This window comes from Ovis aries, chromosome 3 (genome assembly GCF_016772045.2).
Source record: "Ovis aries strain OAR_USU_Benz2616 breed Rambouillet chromosome 3, ARS-UI_Ramb_v3.0, whole genome shotgun sequence".
NCBI classification, from domain to species: Eukaryota; Metazoa; Chordata; class Mammalia; order Artiodactyla; family Bovidae; genus Ovis; species Ovis aries.
In genome coordinates this window covers 205,374,521-205,396,905 of record NC_056056.1, presented here as the reverse complement: position 1 = coordinate 205,396,905, position 22,385 = coordinate 205,374,521, and the positions used below count along the sequence as shown (strand labels likewise).

At 39.5% G+C, this 22,385-nt stretch overlaps 2 protein-coding genes across 10 annotated transcripts in view; both read right to left on the bottom strand.

Moving 5' to 3' along the window:
• Window positions 1-1,226: 1,226 nt before the first annotated feature.
• CLEC1A (C-type lectin domain family 1 member A) lies at window positions 1,227-20,610 on the bottom strand. Of its 2 annotated transcripts, none has more exons than XM_004006875.6 (6): window positions 20,386-20,610; window positions 9,283-9,381; window positions 7,282-7,458; window positions 5,952-6,103; window positions 3,384-3,502; window positions 1,227-1,636 (listed from the first exon to the last, which is right to left on the bottom strand). In XM_004006875.6, exons 1-6 carry the CDS (start codon window positions 20,498-20,500, stop codon window positions 1,462-1,464), a joined length of 837 nt encoding a protein of 278 aa, XP_004006924.1. In that variant the 5' UTR covers window positions 20,501-20,610; the 3' UTR covers window positions 1,227-1,461. The 2 variants fall into 2 exon arrangements, with proteins under 2 accessions (XP_004006924.1, XP_014950427.1); XM_015094941.4 differs by lacking the exon at window positions 20,386-20,610 and adding an exon at window positions 11,369-12,793.
• The window catches only part of CLEC7A (C-type lectin domain containing 7A), a 33,052-nt gene continuing 18,073 nt past the window's right edge, over window positions 7,407-22,385 (bottom strand). For 2 of the 8 annotated variants that reach the window (XR_009600001.1, XR_009600002.1), the window contains 2 exons: window positions 20,386-20,818; window positions 12,918-18,913 (listed from right to left, as the gene is read on the bottom strand). The gene's annotated coding sequence lies outside the window, so the exon portion shown is untranslated. Of the gene's footprint in view, window positions 7,994-9,240; window positions 9,382-12,917; window positions 18,914-20,385; window positions 20,819-22,385 lie in introns of those variants that run through there. The other 6 variants (XR_006059441.1, XR_006059442.1, XR_006059440.1 and 3 more) reach the window with 6 other exon arrangements.

The following is a 22,385-nucleotide window of genomic DNA, read 5'->3' as shown; positions in this document are numbered from 1 at the left end:
TTAACATAGTTGGAAAGTAAGAAAAACAAGTGTAGCCTTGGAATTAACCACATCAGACTTTTGAGCTAATTGGTTCTTTCTTGTAACTCACTGCACCTTTGCTCCTTGAGAAATGTAACTCTGTTTAACATTTTCTGAGGCTGACATAGATTAGAAATATAAAGAAAAAAACATTTCAAGGGAAAATAAGTTTTCTGGTTGAGAAGCCTTTATCAAAAGAGGGTCATAAGATGTCCACAGGCCTCCAAGGCCAGAAGATAATGTACACAACATTGTCTATGGGAAAGGTTTGCAGAAAAAATCCTGGTTTTGATAAAGACAAAACAGATGTAATGTTTGGGCTGACTCTGTATGACTTTGCATCTTTCATTTCCCTCTATGTATAAGACAAGGTATAAAAGTCCTTTTTGAAAATAAAATAATGGGCCTCGCTTGAAGAAGCTTAGTCACCCAGTGTCTCTTTTTTTTCCTTTTTTTTCAGGTTGATCCCTTGGAGCATAGAAGCTCCCTGCATTCACTTATCTGCCTGGGTTTCTAAGACCTGAACGGGAAGGTGTTCTGCGTCTTCACTCCCTCGGGAGACCGGGAGGGCACCTGTGGCCTCCGTGAACAGAGCATGCTCCTTGTCTCAGGACTTTATTGGCTTTCTATGTAAACCAAAGAATATCAACCTCTTTTCTCTCCGCTATTTTCTTATCTACAACATTCTTTCTTTATCTCTCTCTAAATCATTCCCTTCTCCGATGCCGTTTCTCCTTCGGGTTCCTCTGGATCCTGCAGGGGCTGGACCCCGGCATGTCATGATGGTGTTATTTGGAATTTCTGCTACGTGTGTGCATATTGTTATTCTGAGCAGGGGACCCCTGCACAAGAAGCCAGCTGTGTATATAGATGTCACAGTATCCCTTTCATTTGCCACGATCTGATTAGATAACTTACCCTATCACAATTCAGTTGACTCATCCTTAACCATATGCTGAAGACATGCATAACTAAAAAGATTTAAAATTTAGAATGTTAAAACTATCCTCCTGAAGAAATCATGCCTCTCCCAGACTTCTTAGTTTCCTCAAATAATGAAATAATCAGTACTATTACAAAAGCAACTACAAACTCTCAATAAGACACATGTAACCACAACACTGACTGCTATCATATTTTGTGGAAGAGCACCTTGAAGTTGAGTTTTTCCCTAAATCATAAGTCCATTCTAAAATCGCCAACACTTTCCATTATTTATATTTATTATTATTAAATCTTCAGTACCTGGGGGAGTACACGACTTCACAACTAAACCACAACAACACCTGGAAGATATAACAGGGACTAAATGGACAGAAATAGGAACTGGACCCACACGAGGCCAGGTGCGCATAAAGAGTCTAGAGTTGTGTTCTGCAGAGCAGAAGCTTCCAGTTCTCTGAAGGGGGCCTGCAGTTGTGGTTGTAGCTGGAGAACCGTTCACCTCCACCTCCGACTCAGAGGCTCATGGAGACTCTGCACCTTCACCGTGGCTGCGGCTTTTTCACAAGCGCATCGTCTCAGTTCTCTACAGTCCTTGGAAAAAGCCTTCCCATTGAGGATGGTCACACAGTCCCTGCTTCTCAGGCTGGTCAAATCTATCATAAGCTCAAACCTCAAAAAAGAAAGAAAAAAGTTATTTTATCATAGTTTATTTCTAAAATAAAGAAAGTACATAGGGAGGGTCCTAAGCTAGGTAAAGTTATAGAATAGACACCCAGAATGAGTTTACTGAAAAGATGGGGTCACCAGCCTCTTTCCTCTCAGCCCCTCAACTTCCACATACATTCCAGGGGCATCAGGTCACTCAAAACAAGAAAAACTATTTCTGACTAAAATTAAAATACATGTTGTCATCCAACTTATCATATGATTTTACTGCCATCTGAAAAATTATCTATCTCAGTTTATTTAACTGTAGAATAAAAAATAATCACATTGAATATGTACTCTCTCCTGGAAAAATAAATCTTATATTGGTATATAGGGGTTTCCCTGGCAGCTCAGATGGTAAGAAATCTGCATGCCATGCAGGAAACCCAGGTTTGATACCTAGGTTGGGAAGATCCCCTGAAGAAGGAAATGGCAGCCCACTCCAGAATTCCTGCCTGAACAATTCCATGGACAGAGGAGCCTGGGGGGGCTGCAGTCCATGGGGTTGCAAAGAGTCAGACATGACTGACTGACTAACACTTTTCACTGTAGTTATGCAGAAGGATGTCTGCTCAAACATGGCTTTAAATTGTTATTTTTTTAATTGTTATATATTTTTAATTAATTTTTATTGGAGTAAAGTTGCTTTACAATGTGTGTTAGTTCCTACTGTACAACAAAGTGAATCAGCTATGCATGTGTGCATGCTAAGTTACTTCAGTCATGTCCGACTCTTTGCAACCCCAGGGACTGTAGCCTGCCAGGCTCTGCTGTCCATATGGATTTTCCAGGCAAGAAGACTGGAGTGTGTTGCCATGCCCTCCTCTAGGGGATCTTCCCAGCCCAGGAATCAAACCCACATGTCTTACATCTCCTGCATTGGCAGGCATGTTCTTTACCCACTGAGCCACCTGGGAAGCCCAAATCAGCTATATGCATATATATATCCTTTCTTTTTGGATTTCCTTCTCATTTAAGCCATCACAGAGCACTGAGTAGAGTTCCCTGTGCTATACAGTAGGTTCTCATTAGTTATCTATTTTATACATTAGTATCAGTAGTGTATATATGTCAATCCTAAACTCCCAATTCATCCCAATTCACCCCTCCCATTCCCCCTTGATATCCATATATTTGTTTTCTATGTCTGTGTGTCTATTTCTGCTTTGCAAATAAGATCATCGGTACCATTTTTTTAGATACCACATATATGCATTGACATATGATATTTGTAATATATTTTGATGATATAGATACTACACTTACCAATCTCGAAGAATATACCATACTCATTCCTATCTAAATGCACATATAAGTTAAACTAATTTTTGATAATATAATTGTTTATGTTATAAATCCTCAGAGACTGTATTTTGAAAAAGTACTCCCCATTTCATTGCAAGAAAACCAAGAGATCTAAGGTTTTGCTTTATCTCTAGGTATTGACAAGTTGTAGAGTTGTGTGACCTTACACAGGTCACCATTACAACCTGGGCTTCAGTTTATTCATCTATAGCAGAGCTTCCTCTCTCTCTTGCTCTTTTTTGCTCTCTGTCAATGAATCCCATTTTGTCTCTCACTGATTTACGAGCCATTCTGACAGTAAGGACAATATTCTGTATGTATCTTTGATATCCTCCTACACCGTATCTTGTCACTCAAGAAAAATCTATTAAATGCTTTTCCCATGTAACGTGCTAAAAGCTTACAGTTCAGAGGAGTAAGGGGTTCCATCCATCCACAGCCAGGCCTTGCCACTGCCGTTGCGGGATAGCCCTGTCCAATAAGAGTAGAAAAACTCAGAGTAGCTCTGAGGCATGGCAAACTCCTGTGAAAGGCACACAAGAAAACCCTTTAGCTTTAGAGATGTTATATGGGCTGACTTGCATTTTAATACAGGAACAACACATGAGTCCTGCCCCCATAACTAATAGGACATTTACAAAAAATGGTGTGCATCCTGAAGTCAGCTAATTTGCTCAGTTCAGTTCAGTTCAGTCGCTCAGTGTGTCCGACTCTTTGCGACCCCATGAATCGCAGTACGCCAGGCCTCCCTGTCCAAGTTAAATTATTTTGTCTTAGTAAGCATGGACTGAATACTGATGTGCTAAAACAAAGAATCACATCAGCCAAGATTTAGAAATGATCCACTATTTTCAAGTCACAGGATTAAATAAGATTGATATAAAAAAAATGTGGGAGAGAGATTTGGAGAGATTTGGCAAATGGAAGAATCTGGAAGGAAAAGTGCAGGAATGTGAAGAATCTTTACAAATATATGTGACAGGGACTGACCAGGAAGGAGAAAAGAATAATGCAAAAAAAAAAAAAAGGCAAAGGAGGAACTTATAAGGATGATTTATGTCTCAGATGAAGAAGAAAAATGTTTCATATATTTGTATATACATTCTTGTGTATTTATATATAGAATTCCTTTTCTACTGTCCATATTGATTATTTCCCTCTATCTAGTCTCAGTCTCATCTATATCTATTCTCATTCTTTAACATGAAATTTATCTAAATCTGTTATAATTATACATTTTTATGTCTTTCTTTTCCACAATACTATGAATTCCTTAAGGACATGCACTTCATTTTATTTATTTTCACATTCTTAACCCCTCAGATAATTAATGTCACATAATGGTTCAATAAAAGTTTATCACAAATATAAATGAAGCTATTGTTAAGCAACAGTCAGAAAACAGGCATATCAAAGGAACTGTAGCTGAAAATATTATCACCAAATAAATCGTGACCCCTTCATGTTAAAAGCTCTATAAATAAATCATATGAAAGTGATTTAAATATATATAAATATACAAAGTACATGAGAGAAATTTTCTATATATCTTTCATAATAATATTTCCACCCACTGAATATAGTGTTCTTCAGTGGTATATCTGAATCCTCAGTATATGCTGGAGGTGGAGGAAACAAAGAGAATAAGAAAAATTAACAGAGTTTATGCCAGGTTACACTGGCTTGGCCAAATAAACTACCTCATTTTCTGCCTAAACTAAGCCATCAAGAAAGGATGAAAAAGATTATTTTAGTAGATGAGAGAGACTGCAGAGTTTCATCCATCATAGATTTCAGGAAGTGGAAAGGAATTAAGATGCAACTAGAAAGATGTTCTTCCCCGATGGCTCAGCGGGTAAAGAATCCACCTGCAATGCAGGAGGAGACCCGGGTTCAATCCCTGGGTTGGGAAGATCCCCTAGAGAAGGATATGGCAACCCATTCCAGGCTTCTTCCCTAGAAAATCCCATGGGCAGAGGAGCCTGGTGGGCTACAGTCATTGGGGTTGCAAAGAGTTGGATACAACTGAGCATGATGCACAAACACAAGTTTACAGAAAGATGTTAAGAGTTTGCAGACTTAGTTGAGTATTAATTTTAATTAAATAACTCTGTTGATAAACTACTCTGTGCCATGACCCCTGCTGAAACAATGATAGATAAATAATGGTCATACTGATGGGAATTTAATTCAAAGTCAATAACAAATGTAAAAGAAAAGGGAACAACCACAGCATTTTAATAGTGAATTTGAATTGTATGTACCTATCAATAAATGCCAATTTTATTTTCATATTTTCCTTGACCACTCTATGTTAGGGTTATAAACTTCCAGAAGGCAAGGTATTTATTTGCAGATTATGATTTAATTACATGGTTTTCAATCAAAAGTTTCGCCACTTTCACAGAAAGACAGGAAGTGCTATTTTATTTCCTCTGATATGGCACCAATATTGCTCCCTTCTTACATAAGCCAAAAGAGGTTAAGAAATTGAGACATTCTTTATTTGAGTCCTGACTGATGGTGAATTTGAAAGGCTTTCTTTCGTGTTTCTAAGGGGTGGATATTTGTTGAGATCGTTCTACAAATGATGACCACAAGGGATCACTCAAAGCAATAAAAATAAGATTAAGCCTTGATTACAATAAATGAGAGAGTCTGTGGACCTTGATTGCTTAGAATCTTTTTATTAAATTAATTTTTATTGGAGTATAGTTGATTTACAATATTGTGTTAGTTTCAGGTATACAGCAAAGTGAATCAGTTATATATATATCCACTTTTTTTTTTAGATTCTTTTCCCATATAGGTCATTACAGAGTACTGAATAGAGTTCCCTGTGCTATAGAGGGATTTTTATATATAACAGTTGTGTATATGTTATTTATTTTATATATAACGGTATGTATATGTCGATCCCAATACCTCTTTCTGAGACTACTTCAAACACTCACCAAGCCTCAGGACCTTACCAGCACTTCCTGTGTGTTTATCTTCAGCATAGTCGAGTTCTCAGCAATGCAGAAATATTCACAGCCCTGCCAACTCTTACTTTCTTTATAGAATTGGTAGCATTTGTCCCCATGCCATTTCCATTTTTCTGGGCAAGGGCTACATCTGTGTTCTTGAAAAGAAACCACATTTGGTAAGTTATTTTCTACCCTGTCTTCCTTCTCTCAAAATCACATAATATTTGATGACCCAAGAAACAATTGACTCTTTCCCTCTCTTAGATATTTAATTGCCCAGGCAATGATAATTACAAATGTTTACCAAACACCCACTGTATGCCAGGAATTATAGTTGGGTTTACAGCAGGAACAAAAACAATACAGTGGGATTTAGAACAGACATGATTTGCTTTCATGGGCAATGGACTGTGGTTAAAACTTCAAATTTCTTGCCCTGTGTAATTCAGCACAAAAAACTATATTCAATTTCATAAACAACCTTTTCATCTGTTCAGAAACTCAATATGCATTGGATTTGAGAAACCATTGGCGTTTCTATAATTTTCTTCCCCAATATCCTCTTATACAGTAGTACAAGGATTTTTTAATGAAATATATAGCAATAGGACATGGATTATTTTCTCACTCAAATATAAGTAAATAAAATTTTAGAAAAAGACCACATAAATACTAAGCCAAGCATGAATTAAACCAGCAAATCTCCGTGTGTCTGAAGTTAAGATGGACATCAAATTCAGAGAAGCAAGTGCACAGACCAAGGGTGAGATGGACGGAGTGGGTAGTGAATATAAATGCAAGAACTAGGCTCTCAGAGCCATGGTCTAACACCTATGTGGGCACATGGTCCTGGGCCTTTAAGAGTTGGGTATCTGAAACCAGGTCCCTTGTGGGTATGCAGTGAGATGAAAATTCCATCATTCCACAAAAATATCTTTATTTTAAAAGCAATCCAACGTCAAAATGTTGACATCTTAAAGTCTGAGGTCAACACGCAAATGGTTATTATATTCTTGTTTGTATTTTTCTATTTGAAATATTTCATAAGGTAATCCTGTATTTTATTTACTTGTAGTGTTATTTTGGTTATTCAAAGTTAATTGTACTTATTATTTAAAAATGTCTGAACTTGATGAATCCTGTCCTGTACTGTAGATACAGTTGAACTACATGATCTCGATAACTGGGGATGACCTGGCTGTTCAAACCCTTTATTAAGTTTGCCAGATGACTTGCTGAATAATACATGTTTCCCAGGTACACTGATGGGAGAATCAGCTCTGTATGGACAGATGTGCTGAGAACAGAGAGAAGCTCAGTGATCAGGACTCACCTCCAGTTTTGTTGTAGAGCTCACGGCAGAGTTTCTCAGCCACGTGATGCAGAGTTTCTGCAAGTTTCCTGTTTTGGCTTCGAAGAGATTGCAGCTGTCGGGAGAGATTCCCTAATTTTTCCTCCTTTTGCAAAATGCTGTCTTGCTGAGTGTTAGAGAGCTGGTAGAACTGAAAAACTAAACCAAATTACCAAGTGAGGCTGGACAGCATATTTCTTCACTTTTATTTCTATTGTCTACACCTGGGGAAAACAAAACAGTACATTGTTTGAGATCCCAGGATCGGAGATCTCATATTGCCTACATTCAAGTTTGGGCTCTAGTCTATAATAAATTGCATATCTGAAAATGTAGAGTTACAATAACTGTTCCCAGCTTCAGGGATAAATTCCTTAAACATATTTACTGTTCAATAAATCTTTCTGTGTATACTGTCAAACCATTACTCAACCTAAAAGTATAAATCATTTATCTATTAATCATTATATTGAGTATTGTCAATATACCATATATTTTTATCACATTCATAGTAATATTATCATTTCTATATTTCATAGCTTTGTAAACTGGTTTCAGTGAGAACAAGTAATTTTCTCAATATGACTAGGCTAGAAAATTTCAACTTAGCTTTAAATTCCAAGTTTCTAAATCTAGGTAGAAACATCCTCCATGAATCATGAGAGTCACTTTATATCACTGAAAAGAATATTGCCTGCAAAACAACAGTTATATCAAAATTGGGGATCCAGGGTAGAAACATTAAGATACACTTTGAAAATTTTTTTTTAAATTTAAGATTACAAACAAGTTCTAAACTTTCCGATAGAAATGCAATTTGTGACATTAAAACCTGCTTTTACTGTTAACAATTTTCTTCAACTGTTCAGGACACATTGTTAAAGGGTCCCATCTGTTGAAATAAATTTATCCCCTTTCTTTTTTGAGTTTTAAACTTAATTCTTACTAGTTTGAAAATTAAAGACTTTTACACATGAATTCTTCTTTATTTGATTTCCACAAGTCTCTGCAAAATGATTCTATAACTTCTTGGACTTCTTTATTACAATAGTGTGTGTGTGTGTGTGTGTGTGTGTGTGTGTATGTGTGTGTGAGTGTGAGTGTGTATTAGTCGCTCAGTCGTGTCTGACTCTTTGCAACTGCATGGATTGTAGCCTGCCAAGCTCCTCCGTCCTTGGAATTTTCCAGGAAAGAATACTGAAATATTCTTGGAAATAGGTTGCCATTCCCTTCTCCAGAGGATCTTCCCGACCCAGGGACCAAACCCAGGTCTCTGGCATTGCAGGCAGATTTTTTACTATCTGAGCCACCAGGGAAGCACCCCCTCCTTTTAAAAATAATATTTAATATTAACTATTATAGTGATTAAAGACTTGGTCTATTCTCTGTACCTTGAGGAGGTTGGATATAAATTAAATCTTTCCTTCTGCATGGCCCACTGAGCCATAAATGCCAGAAACAAAAATCACTGTAGCTATAGTCTTTTGTGAAATGGAAAAGAGCTGATGTGTACATACGTTAAAAATTGGTGATGCTAAACATTGATGTGAGTGAGTGAGTGAATGAAGTCGCTCAGTTGTGTCCGACTCTTTGCAACCCCGTGGACTGTAGCCCACCAAGCTCCTCTGTACATGGGATTCTCCAAGCAAGAATACTGGAGTGGGTTGTCATTTCCTTCTCCAGGGGATCTTCCCAACCCAGGGATTGAACCCAGTTCTCCCGCATTGCAGGCAGACGCTTTAACCTCTGAGCCACCAGGGAAGCCCACCTTCTTATCTCAAACAGAATGTAAACATTTAGCTGGAAAGTGATTGTCGTATTTTAATGCTTCTTCCACTATACTCATCATTTACAGGGTTTCATCTGAATAAGGACTTATTCACAGGCTCCAGAATCAAAGTTAAAAAAAATAATAATAAGTATTTCTCATCCTAGACAAACCTTGAAACCAGGATCCTCCCCCAAGTCAGAGTGCGGACTTACACACAAGCCCCAGAGCTGCCAGGCCAATCAGCAGCACCAAACAGAGAGTCAGCAGGATCAGGGCCACTGGACGCCAAGCAGAAGAAGGACGCTGGTGCTCTGCAAAGGTAGGGAACAGAAGCAAAGACAAGGTTTCACTTTTTCTTCCCCTTAGATCTACATCAGTAGCAAGGGAGTAAGAGGAGTTGGTTCTAACAGGTTTCAGGGTCTAGATACCATTCCCTTAGTCCTGGGAAATAGTAACAAGAGTCCAGGCCAGGCCTGACTTAATCTCTGCTAGATTCTTTCATAAATCCCGCTCACTTCTACCTTCCTCCTCTACTCAGTCCTACTTTGCATTGAATCAATTTATGCATTACTGTTAACCTTCTTTTTGTCAAAATTAAAGTTGCAAAAGACTCTCACGAAAATGCCTTAACAAAGAACCATTTTTCACATCATCAGAAAAGAAGTAATGCGTTGTTACTTTTTGCAAAACACTCCCTTTCCCAGTTCAAAAAAGCAAATTGCCTATCAGTAGTGGGGCACTGTTGGTAAATAATCCTCCTGCCAATGCAAGAAAAGTGGAAATGGCATCCTACTCCAGTATTCTTCCTTGGAAAATGCCATGGGCTGAGAAGCCTGGCAGGCTACAGTCTTTAGGGCAGCAAAGAGTCAGACACAACTGAGCTACTGGACACAGGCACGCACAATGAGAAGTTATTGTTTTACTGTTTCATTTTGGAATTTCTTTGTTGAAAGTCCTTCTTATTTTTCTTGTTCATTCATTTGATTTTATAGCTCCAAAAATAGATGATAAATGCAACATGATCATCAGTTTTTCAATGACGGGTTTAAGTAATCTCAACCTGGTACCCATTAAGGATCGTAAACAAAACAAAACTCTAGCCAGCATCTTTCCCTTGCCTACAGCCCACAAGCGTGCCTTCTGGTGATTGCATAGGTTCTGCTGAGTCAGGGATAAGCTCATCACCTTGTGAGGTCAGCTATCAATCTGAATAACCAGCAATATCTGACCAGGAAGACCCACAGTCAGATCCAAGTATCCTCTAGCATTGTGATAAAAATGAAAGGGCAGTTAAACTCTCAAACCCTGGTCTCTTCGTGACCTGTGAGTTTCACTTCATTGGGAATTCAAATTAGGTTCAAAATCAGAAAGATTAAAGACATATAAATTCATTTCCTCTTTAGCAAAGTCCCCTGCATGATAAATTTCAGATACAGAGATTTGTACTATGCATTATTTCCAAATGGGGAATGATAACTATTAATAGTAAAGATAGTATAGAAGTAGAAAATACGATCAATATCCTCTTAGACTTACCACCAAACAGGGAAAATAAGTAAAAATCAGAATCCAGACATTGAAATATTTTAAAATGTGAATCTTATTTTAATTTTATGATCATATCTTTTCACAAAAACTTTCAATGGTGTGCATTATTTTCAGGTCAAAATCCATTATCACTTTTCCTAAAGATAGATGGCTCTTTTTTAAAAGTGGGCATTTTTTTATTGTACTTCTCAACTTAAAAACTGCCAATAGGGGGAATTCCCTGGTGGTCCAGTGGTTAAGAATCTGTCTGCCAATGCAGAGGACACGGGTTTGATCCCTGGTCCAGGAAGATCCCACGTAAGTGGGGCAACTAGGCCTGAGAGTGTGGCAACTACTGAAGCTTGGCATGCCCTAGGGAGCCTCTGCTCTGCAGCAAGAGAGGCTACCACAGTGAAAAGCCCATGTACCACAACTAGAGAGTGGCCCCTGTTCAGTTCAACCAGAGAAAGCCAACACCCAGCAATGAAGACCCAGCACAGCCAAAATAAATAAAAATTTTAAAAAAACCAACACCTGCCAATAGCTTTATTGCACTTAGAATAAAAGTCTACAAGCATCTTTTTCATCTGGAGCCTATCTAGATCTCTCATCCGTTTCTGAACTATCCTCTTCTCCCTCAAACAGTCTAGTCACAGTGACCTTCTGTTTATCCTTGATCCAAACCACTGTGTCCCTGTCTTAGTACCTTTGTATTAGCTCTGTTTATACTCCTGCATTAATCAATCCTCAGGTGGGTTACTAATAGCCTACCTGCAATCCAGCTTCCCATTTAAATGGTGCATCCTTGTAAGATGTCACTGGGAGTTCATCTCTAGCACATCATCCCATTATGTATGTATGTCAAAAAAAAAAAAAAAAGATTACTAAGTGATATTCCATCACCTTTCTTTGCTTTTGTCTATTTCCTCTGCTTGAATGTACATTACATTAAAACAGTGATCTTGTCGGGACTTCCCTGGTGGTCCAATGGTTAAGAATCCACCTTGCAGTACAGGGCACACAGGTTTGATCCCTGGTCAGGGAACTAGGATCCCACATGCTGCAGAGCAACTAAGCCTGGGGGCTGCAATTACTGAGTCTGCGTGCCACAACCAGAGGGTCTGTGCACTGCAGTGTAAGATCCTACATGATGCCTGGGTGCCACAACTAATACTTGAAGCATCCAAATAAATAAGATAATACAAATAATAAAAACAATGATCTTGTCTTTCTTGTTCACCAGTGTATTTCCAGCACTGAAAATAGTGCCTGGCCTCATAAGGCCTGAATACATATTTGAGGGCTTCCCTCACAGCTCAGTTGGTAAAGAATCTGCCTGCAGTGCAGGAGACCCAGGTTCAATCCCTGGGTCAGAAAGATCCCCTGGAGAAGGAAATGGTAACCCACTGCAGTTTTCTTGCCTAGAGAATCCCTGGATAGAGGAGCCTAGCAGGCTACAGTCCATGGGGTCGCACGAGTCGGACATGACTTAGCGATGAAACCACCACCACCATATATTTGAAGGAGCAAATGCATGAAGGATGAAATTATGAAAAACTAATATTATCTAAACTATGTAATTTTTACAGAGGCACGGAGCGTCGTCTAACATTAAGCTTTACAGGTTGATTTTTTATTTTTTTAATCTATTGACTTTTCAGCAAGATTTCTGTCAGCAGAGGGCAGACTTAGCTAAATTCATCTCCTGGCCAAACTGGTTTCTAGACACTGACTTAAGTGACATGCTGAAGCATAAGCAGATATAGCAGAGAGTTGCTTTCTCCTCTGTTTCTTGCAAGTGGCTGCTCTATCAGGTTTAGTCTAAATTTTTCTGGAAATTGCTAGCTACTCATGACAGCATCCTTAAGCATATCTCAAATAAGCAGAGCCTGAAAGAGTAAGATCAGAGATACAGCTTAAGCTAAACATCCTCCTGCAAACCCTGTCTCTTTAAAGTTCTACATAGCCTATGTAGCTCAAGAAAATTAACCAGATGGATGTTTCTAGATTCCAGAGGCAAGTATATATGTAGACCCACCACCATGGTAGCTTTATTTTTCTCTCTTATCTATTCAGTTTAGTCATGTCCAACTCTTTGTGACCCCATGGACTGCAGCACGCCAGGCTTTCCTACTATCAAATATATTATATATCCTACTTACTTGGGATAGCGGGGAGGAACTGTGGGAGAAGAATTTACCCAGCACTAGGAAACCAGACTTCCATGATGGTGAGACTATAGTATTGAAAGTTTTACTTATTCCTTTTCTTTGAAGTTATTTTTCCTCTAGATATGTTTTTTCTCTAACTGTGAATTTAATTTTCCCGAGTTTTGTTCCAAGCACCCTGATCATAATGAAGTCTCTCTCTCTTGGGCCACTCCCACCTTAAAATAAGAAAAATTAGCTGCCTGGAGGTGAGTCGGTTTAGCTTGGCTTTATTTTTTGGAAGACAACTCTGATGCTGTCTCCTGAGGCTTGTTTAGAAAAAGGTGCGGTCAGGCCAAGGAATGATACCAAACATCCCTAGGAATAATAAGATATATATAGAAAAAAACCCACCTCTTTCTTGTAACCTCTTACTATAATATGCCATAAATGACTGTAGTGCTAAGGTCAAGTTTTGAATACTTTTTAAATGCCTTTGAAATAAGAAGGGTCCTAAAAGCTTGAAAAGACACAAAGAATTTAAATAATTTGCATAAAGTCACATTGCAAACTGAGCTTCCCAGGTGGCTCAGTGATAAAGAACCCGCCTGACAATGCATAAGATGCAGGTTCGATCCCTGGGTTGGGAAGATCCCCTGGAGAAGGAAATGTCAACCCATTCCAGTATTCTTGCCTGGGAAATGCCAGGGACAGAGGAGCTTGATGGGCTACAGTCCATGGGGTCACAATTTATATGTCCAATAGAGTTTCATTTCTGAAATGTATTTCAAAAATAACATTACTGTATTAGTGTTTTTCTTTCTGGCTTACTTCACTCTGTATAATCGGCTCCAGTTTCATCCATCTCATTAGAACTGATTCAAATGTATTCTTTTTAATGGCTGAGTAATACTCCATTGTGTATATGTACCACAGCTTTCTTATCCATTCATCTACTGATGGACATCTAGGTTGTTTCCATGTCCTGGCTATTATACTAACACATATATATGGAATTTAGAAAGATGGCAATGATGACCCTGTATGCAAGACAGCAAAAGAGACACAATGTGTAGAGCGGACTTTTGGACTCTGAGGGAGAGGGAGAGGGAGAGGGTGGGATGATTTGGGAGAATGGCATTGAAACATGTATACTATCATGTAAGAAACGAATCGCCAGTCTATGTCCGATGCAGGATACAGCATGCTTGGGGGCTGGTGCATGGGGATGACCCAGAGAGATGTTATGGGGAGGGAGGTGGGAGGGGGGTTCATCTTTGGGAACGCATGTACACCCATGGTGGATTCATGTCAATGTATGCCAAAACCAATACAGTATTGTAAAGTAAAAGAAAGTAAAAATAAAAATTAAAAAAAAATAACATTACTATTAATGATAATTGCTAACATTTCTTGAGTTACTGAGATAAATACTGTATAGGAATTAATATAATCCATCCTTGCAACTACTTTATGAGGTAGATACTATTATCATCTCAGTGTTACAGATAGGCAGCTGAGTCCTAGAGAAGTTAGTAAGGCAGTTAATTAGTTAGAAGTTAGTAAGGCAAGGAAACACAGCTACTGATAATAGTACTTATTGAGTGTGTTATACATGTTTTAGTATTTCATTTGAATCTCCCAATAATTATTCAAGAGGGCACTACTTTAAACTTTTATTTGGATAAGAAAACTGCAGTGCCCAAGAACTGCTTAATTTCCTTACGGTTGCACAGCTAGTAAATGATGGAGCCAGATATGCTATCCAAGCATTCATTCTAGAGCTGAATATTTTTTAAAGGTGATTTTATTTTGTTATTTATTTATTTATTGGCCGAGCAGCATGTGTGATCCTAGTTCCCTGACCAGGGGTTGAACCTGTGTCCCCTAGAACTGGAAGCATAGAGTCCTAACCACTGGATCACCAGGTAAGTCCTGGACCTGAATATTTTAAATCATTTCCCAATCCTCTCAACAAATCCCACATTAATATTTTCCTTTATAAGGGAGCTCCACATGGAATTATAGAAACACTAGCATTTCACCACTTGTAACTTTTCACATCTGTGTTGTGAATATCTTAATAAGAGCCACCTTAAATTCATATATTCTCTACTCTACCATCAAGGTGAGCTTACTAAATTTAAGTCTCCCTTAAGGTTAAAATGGGCTTCCCTGGTGGCTCAGAGGTTAAAGCGTCAGCCTGCAATGCAGGAGACCTGGGTTCGATCCCTGGGTTGGGAAGATCCCCTGGTGAAGGAAATGGCAACCCGCTCCAGTATTCTTGCCTGGAGAATCCCATGGATGGAGGAGCTTGGTGGGCTACAGTCCACCAGGTTGCAAAGAGTCGGACACAACTGAGCAACTTCACTTTCACTTTCACTAAGGTTAAAATGTTCCTCAGCTATAAAAGGTCCTGCATAGAAGCATCCCCTCCTACTCTTCAGCCTCAGTTGCCCCAGCCCCTCCCTCATCACTCCTTCCCTTTGAGGACCATACATTCTTCAGACCAACAGTCTACCTTGCCATCCTGTTTGACTTTGCTGATGATTCCCACAATTGTCTGGATCTAAATTCCAATCTGACATCAACGCCTCATCTCTTCTCTTTGTAGTTTTGTCTCCTTTCTTTTATCCACGAATATACTGCACCAAGCTAGATCTTATCTCTGTGCTTTTATCTCTCCACAAGTGGTCGTCACTCTGGAAAGACCACCCAGGGCCAAAGTTGCTTTTCCTGGAAAACCTGAACTTAGACTTACAGACTAGATCAAATGTCACCTCGTTCAAAGATACCCACATGTGTGAACACTGTCAGTAACTTATTCATTCCTCTTTGCTTCCGTGACTTCCTACATATGTTCAATAGCAGTACATGACATGCTCTTCTAATCAGCAGTTAAGATCATTCCTTCCACTTCTCCAAGCACCTAAAAATAGAGCCTCCCCTGTGCCTACCATAATGTTTGACTTTTAATAGGCATGAATTAAAGATGTATTGAAACAATTAGAAGTGGTTTATGCCATGACTCTTTTTGTATACAGTTTTTTCTTTTATTTATGTTATCATGGAGCGCTTTGCTTTTTTGGGGGGAGGGAGGCTGCAGAGCATATGGGATCTTAGTTCCTCAAGCAGGGATGGAACCCAAGCACCCTGCATTGGAAGAGCAGAGTCTTAACCACTGGACTGCCAGAGAGGTTCCTCTGCCATGTCTCTTGAATGAAGGGTTTGTGCTGTGGTTCAGGAAATGAAGCTAAAAATCTTGGAAAATTTCAGAAATGTTATAATTAATATGAGTAAGGGAAAAATGGAACTTGGATTTAAGGTTCTCTTCTTACTATTATTTACCCCTTAAACACAAATACGGTTTCATATTTTTTGATAAGGCTATATTTAGACAGGAAATCTGACCCATAGTTATTTCATTCTCTCTCTCTGGTATGTTATTACTGCGAAGTGCTGTAGTTGCAACTCTTTCCAATCTACAATTGAGTTAGAATCTCCTACATTGTAAAAAATAATTTTAGAAAGCACTCGTACAACCCCACAACACATTGGCTCTAACATTTTACCTTTTCTCTTTACAGCCAGGCTCCTCAAAAAAGAAGACAGAAAGGTGGGGGGAAAAGGAATGAAGAGAAAATTATTTAAATTATGTATTTTCTTTCTTAACTACTAGTTCCTTTCAAATCCCTGCTATGAAAAATGACCAATAATCCATTTTGCTTCCTATTTCTAATAAATTGTTTTTAACCTTCCTCTTGCTTGAACTCTCTGCCATATTGTTTAGTATTTTTAAAATTTGCTCTTTATCACCATTGGCTTTTCCATTTCTTTCAAAGTTAGTGTCTCTTGGATTCCTAGAAGCCTCTCTCTCCTGCTCCACATCCATTACTATCTATCACTCATTGTTAGTGGGTCCTACTGGGCCTCTTTCTCAGCCTGCCCTTCAATTATATTCCCCAAGATTCTCTCCTTGGCATTCTTCTCCTGTGTTTTGTCTTACTTTGTTTTCATTTTACATTCCTCAGTGATCTCACTCAGAAAGTTTAATCCCTGCCTGCTGCTGCTGCTAAGTCACTTCAGTCGTGTCCAACTCTGTGTGACCCCATAGATGGCAGCCCACCAGGCTCCCCCATCCCCGGGATTCTCCAGGCAAGAACACTGGAGTGGGTTGCCATTGCCTTCTCCAATGCATGAAAGTGAAAATTGAAAGTGAAGTTGCTCAGTTGTGTCCAACTCTTAGCAACCCCATGGACTATAGCCTACCAGGCTCCTCTGTCCATGGGATTCTCCAGGCAAAAGTTCTGGAGCAGGTTGCCATTGCCTTCTCTGTAATCCCTACCTATAAGCCATCAATTCTCACGTGTGTTGGGTTGGCCAAAATGTTTGTGTTTTCCTGTAACATCTTATGGAAGAACTCAAATGACCCCCTTTTTGGCAAAGCTTATGGGCTTCCCTTGTGTCTCATCTGGGAAAGAATCCAAGATCCCCTGGAGAAAGGAAAGGCTACCCACTCCCGTGTGCTGGCCTGGAGAATTCCATGGACTATATAGTCCATGGGGTCACAAAGAGTTGGATACGAGAGCGACTTTCACTTCACTTCATACATTTAGCTCAGAATCCTTACCTCAGACCCACATGAGATATATACAAGTGCCTTTAGGCAACTCCAACTGCTTGCGCCTTCTCTTACAAGCATGTCACACTCACACCGAATCCATCATCTTCCCCAGTCCTCCTGTAGCTTTCTTAGTTGATGGGAGCACCATCTACATGACGTCAGATGAAACTCAGTCAACCTATGCTCTCCTCCTCCTTGCCTTCCCCCTTTGTAACCGGTCACCAATACTTTAAACACTCACTTGTCAATATCTTTCACATCTAATTCCTCTTCCTCATTCCCACACTACTTTAGCTCAGAATCTTCTTACCTCATACTCAGACTAAAGTAAAGGCTCGGTATTAGCTCATTCAGCTTCATATTCCTTCAAAACATCCCCCTCCAACTCTACCCTTCAGCCATAATATATTTCATTCTCTGTAATAAGTTACATAAGACTGCCATGGCTTTCCTCTTATGTGTCTGGCTGCCTGTAGCAACCCCAGCCCCTTAAACCCTCCCATTTCTGTTCCCATGTCACAAGAAACATCTTAAAGTTAAGTCCACTCAATGGTCACTCCCTCTTTCAAATCTTTCCTGATCTCTACCCTTACCAGACAGAAAGGACCAATTCCTCTAGAAGAGCATGCCCCATCACAGCACTGCATCACACTTGCTGTTCACTTAACAACTTTCTTATTCTTTAAATTTCCTCATAAGCAGGGATCATATCATATTTGAAATTATATCCTCACTATTTTGCAACATGCCTGGCACGACACGGACCTCAAGCATAAGTTTAGGGAAAGGAGGTCTGAAAGCATTTGTCTTTCATTTCTATTTTGTATCCTTTGAATTATTTGGCATGTTTTAAACACAAGTGTAAATTTTACATCAAAAATTAAAAACTAGAAAATAAGTGAATGTGGATACTTTATTTTTATTCATTCTAAAGAAAATATTAAATTTTCCCAGGCATAATTGTCTCACAATCTTAAATTGAATCTGAATCTTCTGCATCGCTGAAAAACTCCCAGAGTAGTTGTTGCTATTATTTTTAGCAGCAAAATGATACCAGATCTGTTTTTCTAATAAATAATGAGGCTTTTATTGTGACATTCCTCTAAATACTTGCATTACCATGAGATGGAAACAAAATATCAGACATGCAGGGTAAGACAACTATTATCAGATGTTTGCCTTCAAGACATTTTGACCTCCACTCCTCCTGCTCCAATTGCCATTCTTACAAAAAGGTTGCCAGATGTTTCAGCTGGTGTTTTATCCTGCTCCACCCCTCTCTCCACCCTCTAACCTCTGCAGAACTTACTGGTACACCCTGTTCCTGATCATGCTGATCACTAAGGTTTGTGCAAATTCCCAGTTCTAGTCAAAGCTGAAAATGAAGCTGTATACAAGCTACTTGAAACCACAGTCTTGAGAGCTGACTCTTCACAGGATTTGTTGGAGGAACATATCCTATTACACATATCCGGTGGCTACAGAATTTGACATCTCAAAGTTACCGGTTTGTTTCATATCAAGGAGGCTGAAAATTTCCAGGATCTAGGACCAGAAACTAGATACATTAGTATAAATAAATCAATGAATAAAATCTAAAAAGCTGCTACAAGAATCCCAGGTGGCACAGTGGTAAAGAAACCACCTACCAAGGCAGGAGACATGGGTTCAAACCCTCAGTCAGGAAGATCCCTTGGAGAAGGAAATGGCAAACCACTCCAGTATTCTTGCCTGGAAAATCCCATAGACAGAAGAGCCTGGCAGGCTAGAGTCCAAGGGGTTGGCAAAGGAGTCGGGTACAACTGAGCGGCTAAATAACACCCTGTGGTATTAGAACCTATTCCCATTTCTACTACAGTTTGAGATTTTTTTTACCAAAATGCGGGTCACATTTCTGCCTTGGATTGTCTGAGTTTTCTAGGAAATAGAATCCTTCTTCTCTGGACTGAGAAAAATATATATGTATAAATGTGTGCATGCTAAGCTGCTTCAGTTGTGTCTGACTTTGTGTGACTGCCTGGACTGTAGCCTGCCAGGCTCCTCTGTCCATGGGAATCTCCTAGCAAGGACACTGAAGTGGGTTGCCGTTTCCTTCTCCAAGGGATCTTCCTGACCCAGGGGATCGAACCCACATCTTATGTCTCCTGCATTGGTAGGCAGGTTCTTTACCACTAGAGCCACTTGGGAAGCCCATATGTATATATAGTTATGTATAAATGCAAATATAAATATATATATACATTATGAGACAAGGTGAACTATCAGAAATAGCATAAGACATGACTAAAATTACTTTCACATTTTAATCCAATTATTTCAATAATATTCTAGGAGTCAAGAGAACAAAAGGGAATGAGATGGGATGCAATTGCAACAGCAGCCATTATTTATATCACCAAATCATGGAATTTCAGAGGTGAAGGGATGCTAGAAAGCATTTGTTTTGATCCCCTCTCATTTCACAGATAATAAAACCAAACCCCTGATGCTGGCATGACTCTCCCTAGGCCTCACAACTTCAAGAAGCAGAATTATTACAACAAACTATCAGGGTTGCCGTATCTGCTTGGAAATGCCTCTCTAAAGTCGTGAGCTCAAAACTAGCAGAAAGGTAGCCTTTATCAATCTAAATTTCCAGATCAGATCACAGATGGTAACTAAAACAGCATTGGATCTGAACACAGGAAGGAGAAAAGACATTGCTCTAACTGTCCATTCACTCTCACGTTTGCCTGTGTGCTACACAAAATGGTAAAATTAACACACCCTCAAATGCAAACCACTCTGCCAGAAACAGGCTCTTAGAAAAATCTCTGTACATACACTGAGTTTAATTTTTTCACGTGATCATATATGTGGCATATAAGTTGTAGAAAAGTGCACAGATATGCATCCTTGTAAATCACAGAAACATTTTCTCTCTTTCCTCCACTTCGTACCCTCCTAGGCTAGGAAGCTGGTACCCTAGCTCATCTCCTGCATTTCTCAAGGGTCTGACCACCTTCGACTACGGGTACCTGTATGGCCAAGCTCTGGCCGCTGGGATGTAGCAGAGGCTTGAGAATGCAGGCTCATCGTGGTGTCTCCATCAGCATCCAGCATGTCCCGTGTGCTGCTATACTTGGCCAGCATCTGGATTCCTGCACGGGTGACCGTGGGCTGTGGCTGGATTTCCCCGAGTGAGACAGTTCAGAGACCGAGGCACTGAAAGGCATGCCTAAGGTTCTCCTCCCTGAGCAAGTAGTAGGGGAAGCCTCCGACTCCAGTTCCTGCCAGGAGAGGCCCGGCCCCTGTCCTATGAACTTGAACTCTGATTGCCAAATCCGTCAGGCCGAGGGGAAACAGCGTGTGTTTTCTATTTGGGCGGTCTCCGTCTGAACAATCATCCAAGGGGCTGCCCTTCTCGGCTCTCTTTTGTTTATTTGTTAGTACTTCCTGTGTAACTACAACCTAAAAAGACGGCAAGAATTTACAATCGCCAGAAGGAAGGTTCCCAGCAGTAATCCCAGAGGGACCTCACAAGGCTCTTATCCATCACACACTCCCTGAGTTACTCAGATCTAGTTTAGTCTGCCTGTACCTTTGTGAAAAGAAATTATTGGACTGGCTTCTTCCTTTCTCCGAGGGCATAAGGTAAAGCAGGGTCCCCAACCTGTGGGCATGGACTGGTACCTGCTGTCAGATCAGCCTTGGCATTAGGTTAGAAATAAAGTACATACCTGGTCTTAGATCCCTGGATATGTTCCAGTATCTCCCAGTTTATTGTCTATGGGAACTTGAATAGAATTTGTATCATACCGTTGTATAAAAATTACATAAATCTTAATGATGCTGAATTGGTTCATAGTGTTTTTCAGGTTTACTATATCCTTCTACTTCTCTGTGTATTCATGCTATTAATTTTTGAGAGTTTGATATTGAAACTCCAACTAAAAATCTTAATTTATCTACTTAAAAATAATTGCGACATATGACCTTGTTTTATATTTTCCAACTCTCCTGTAAATGTGTTATCATATTTTCATAATTTAGAAAAGAAAAAAGAAAGAAAATAGTAAAATGATTTTCAAAAATAAATAAAGTGCACAATAAACATAATGCACTTGAATCATCCTGAAACTACTCCCTGCACCCCTGGTTCATGGAAAAATTATCTTCCACAAAATTGGTCTCTGGTGCCAAAAAGATTAGTGTGGGAACCAGTGTGTACATGGAAAATGGGGAGACTTCACCCTATAGGCTTTACATGGTAAAGCATCAAATACAGCAAATGTCAGCCTAGGAGAGTCCTTTCGTTGCTGTTTTAATCACTGTTGCATCCCCACGGACTGTAGCCCACCAGGCTCCTCTGTCCACAGGATTTCCCAGGGAAGAATACTGGAGTAGGTTGCCATTTCCTTCTCCAGAGGATCCTCTTGGCCCAGAGATCAAATGCGTGTCTCCTGCACTGGCAGGCAGATTCTTTACCATCTGAGCCACCAGAGTCCTGTGAATTTAATGTGGCACTAATCTCAAAACTTCTCCTTCCAATTCTGCTTTTTAGGGTTAGCGTTAGAGAAAAAAGATGGAGATTGACTTCCACTTAAATTGGAAAGTGGAAGTCTTCCACTTTCATTTTACAAAAAGGGAGATTTAAGTCCAGTAAGATGAAGCGATTACTCTAAAGACACATCGCTGGTGAGCTTTAAAAATACTCTGTTGTAGTAGTCAATTCAGTGATCTTTCTTCATAGCATACAGTGAAAGCGAAAGTTGCTCAGTCCTGTCCGACTCTTTGCAACCCAATGGACTATACAGTCCGTGGAATTCTCTAGGTCATAAAACTGAAGTGGGTAGCCTTTCCCTTCTCCCGGGGATCTTCCCAAACCAGGGATCAAACCCAGGTCTCCCACACTGCAGGTGGATTCTTTACCAGCTGAGCCACAAGGGAAGCCCTTATATACAGTAGATGGACTCAATTAAAGATTTTATTATATAATTATACATTTGGTACCTGATGATCTTGAACATTCACATAT

Excerpts from the sequence above, each read along its gene's own strand:
- CLEC1A (XM_004006875.6), bottom strand. The coding sequence starts at position 20,500 with ATGCTGGCCAAGTATAGCAGCACACGGGACATGCTGGATGCTGATGGA. Across the intron at positions 7,459-9,282 it reads GGCAGCTCTGGGGCTTGTGT|TTTTTCAGTTCTACCAGCTC; the intron begins GTAAGTCCGCAC and ends AATTTGGTTTAG. Across the intron at positions 6,104-7,281 it reads GCTCTACAACAAAACTGGAG|AACACAGATGTAGCCCTTGC; the intron begins GTGAGTCCTGAT and ends TTTCTTTTCAAG.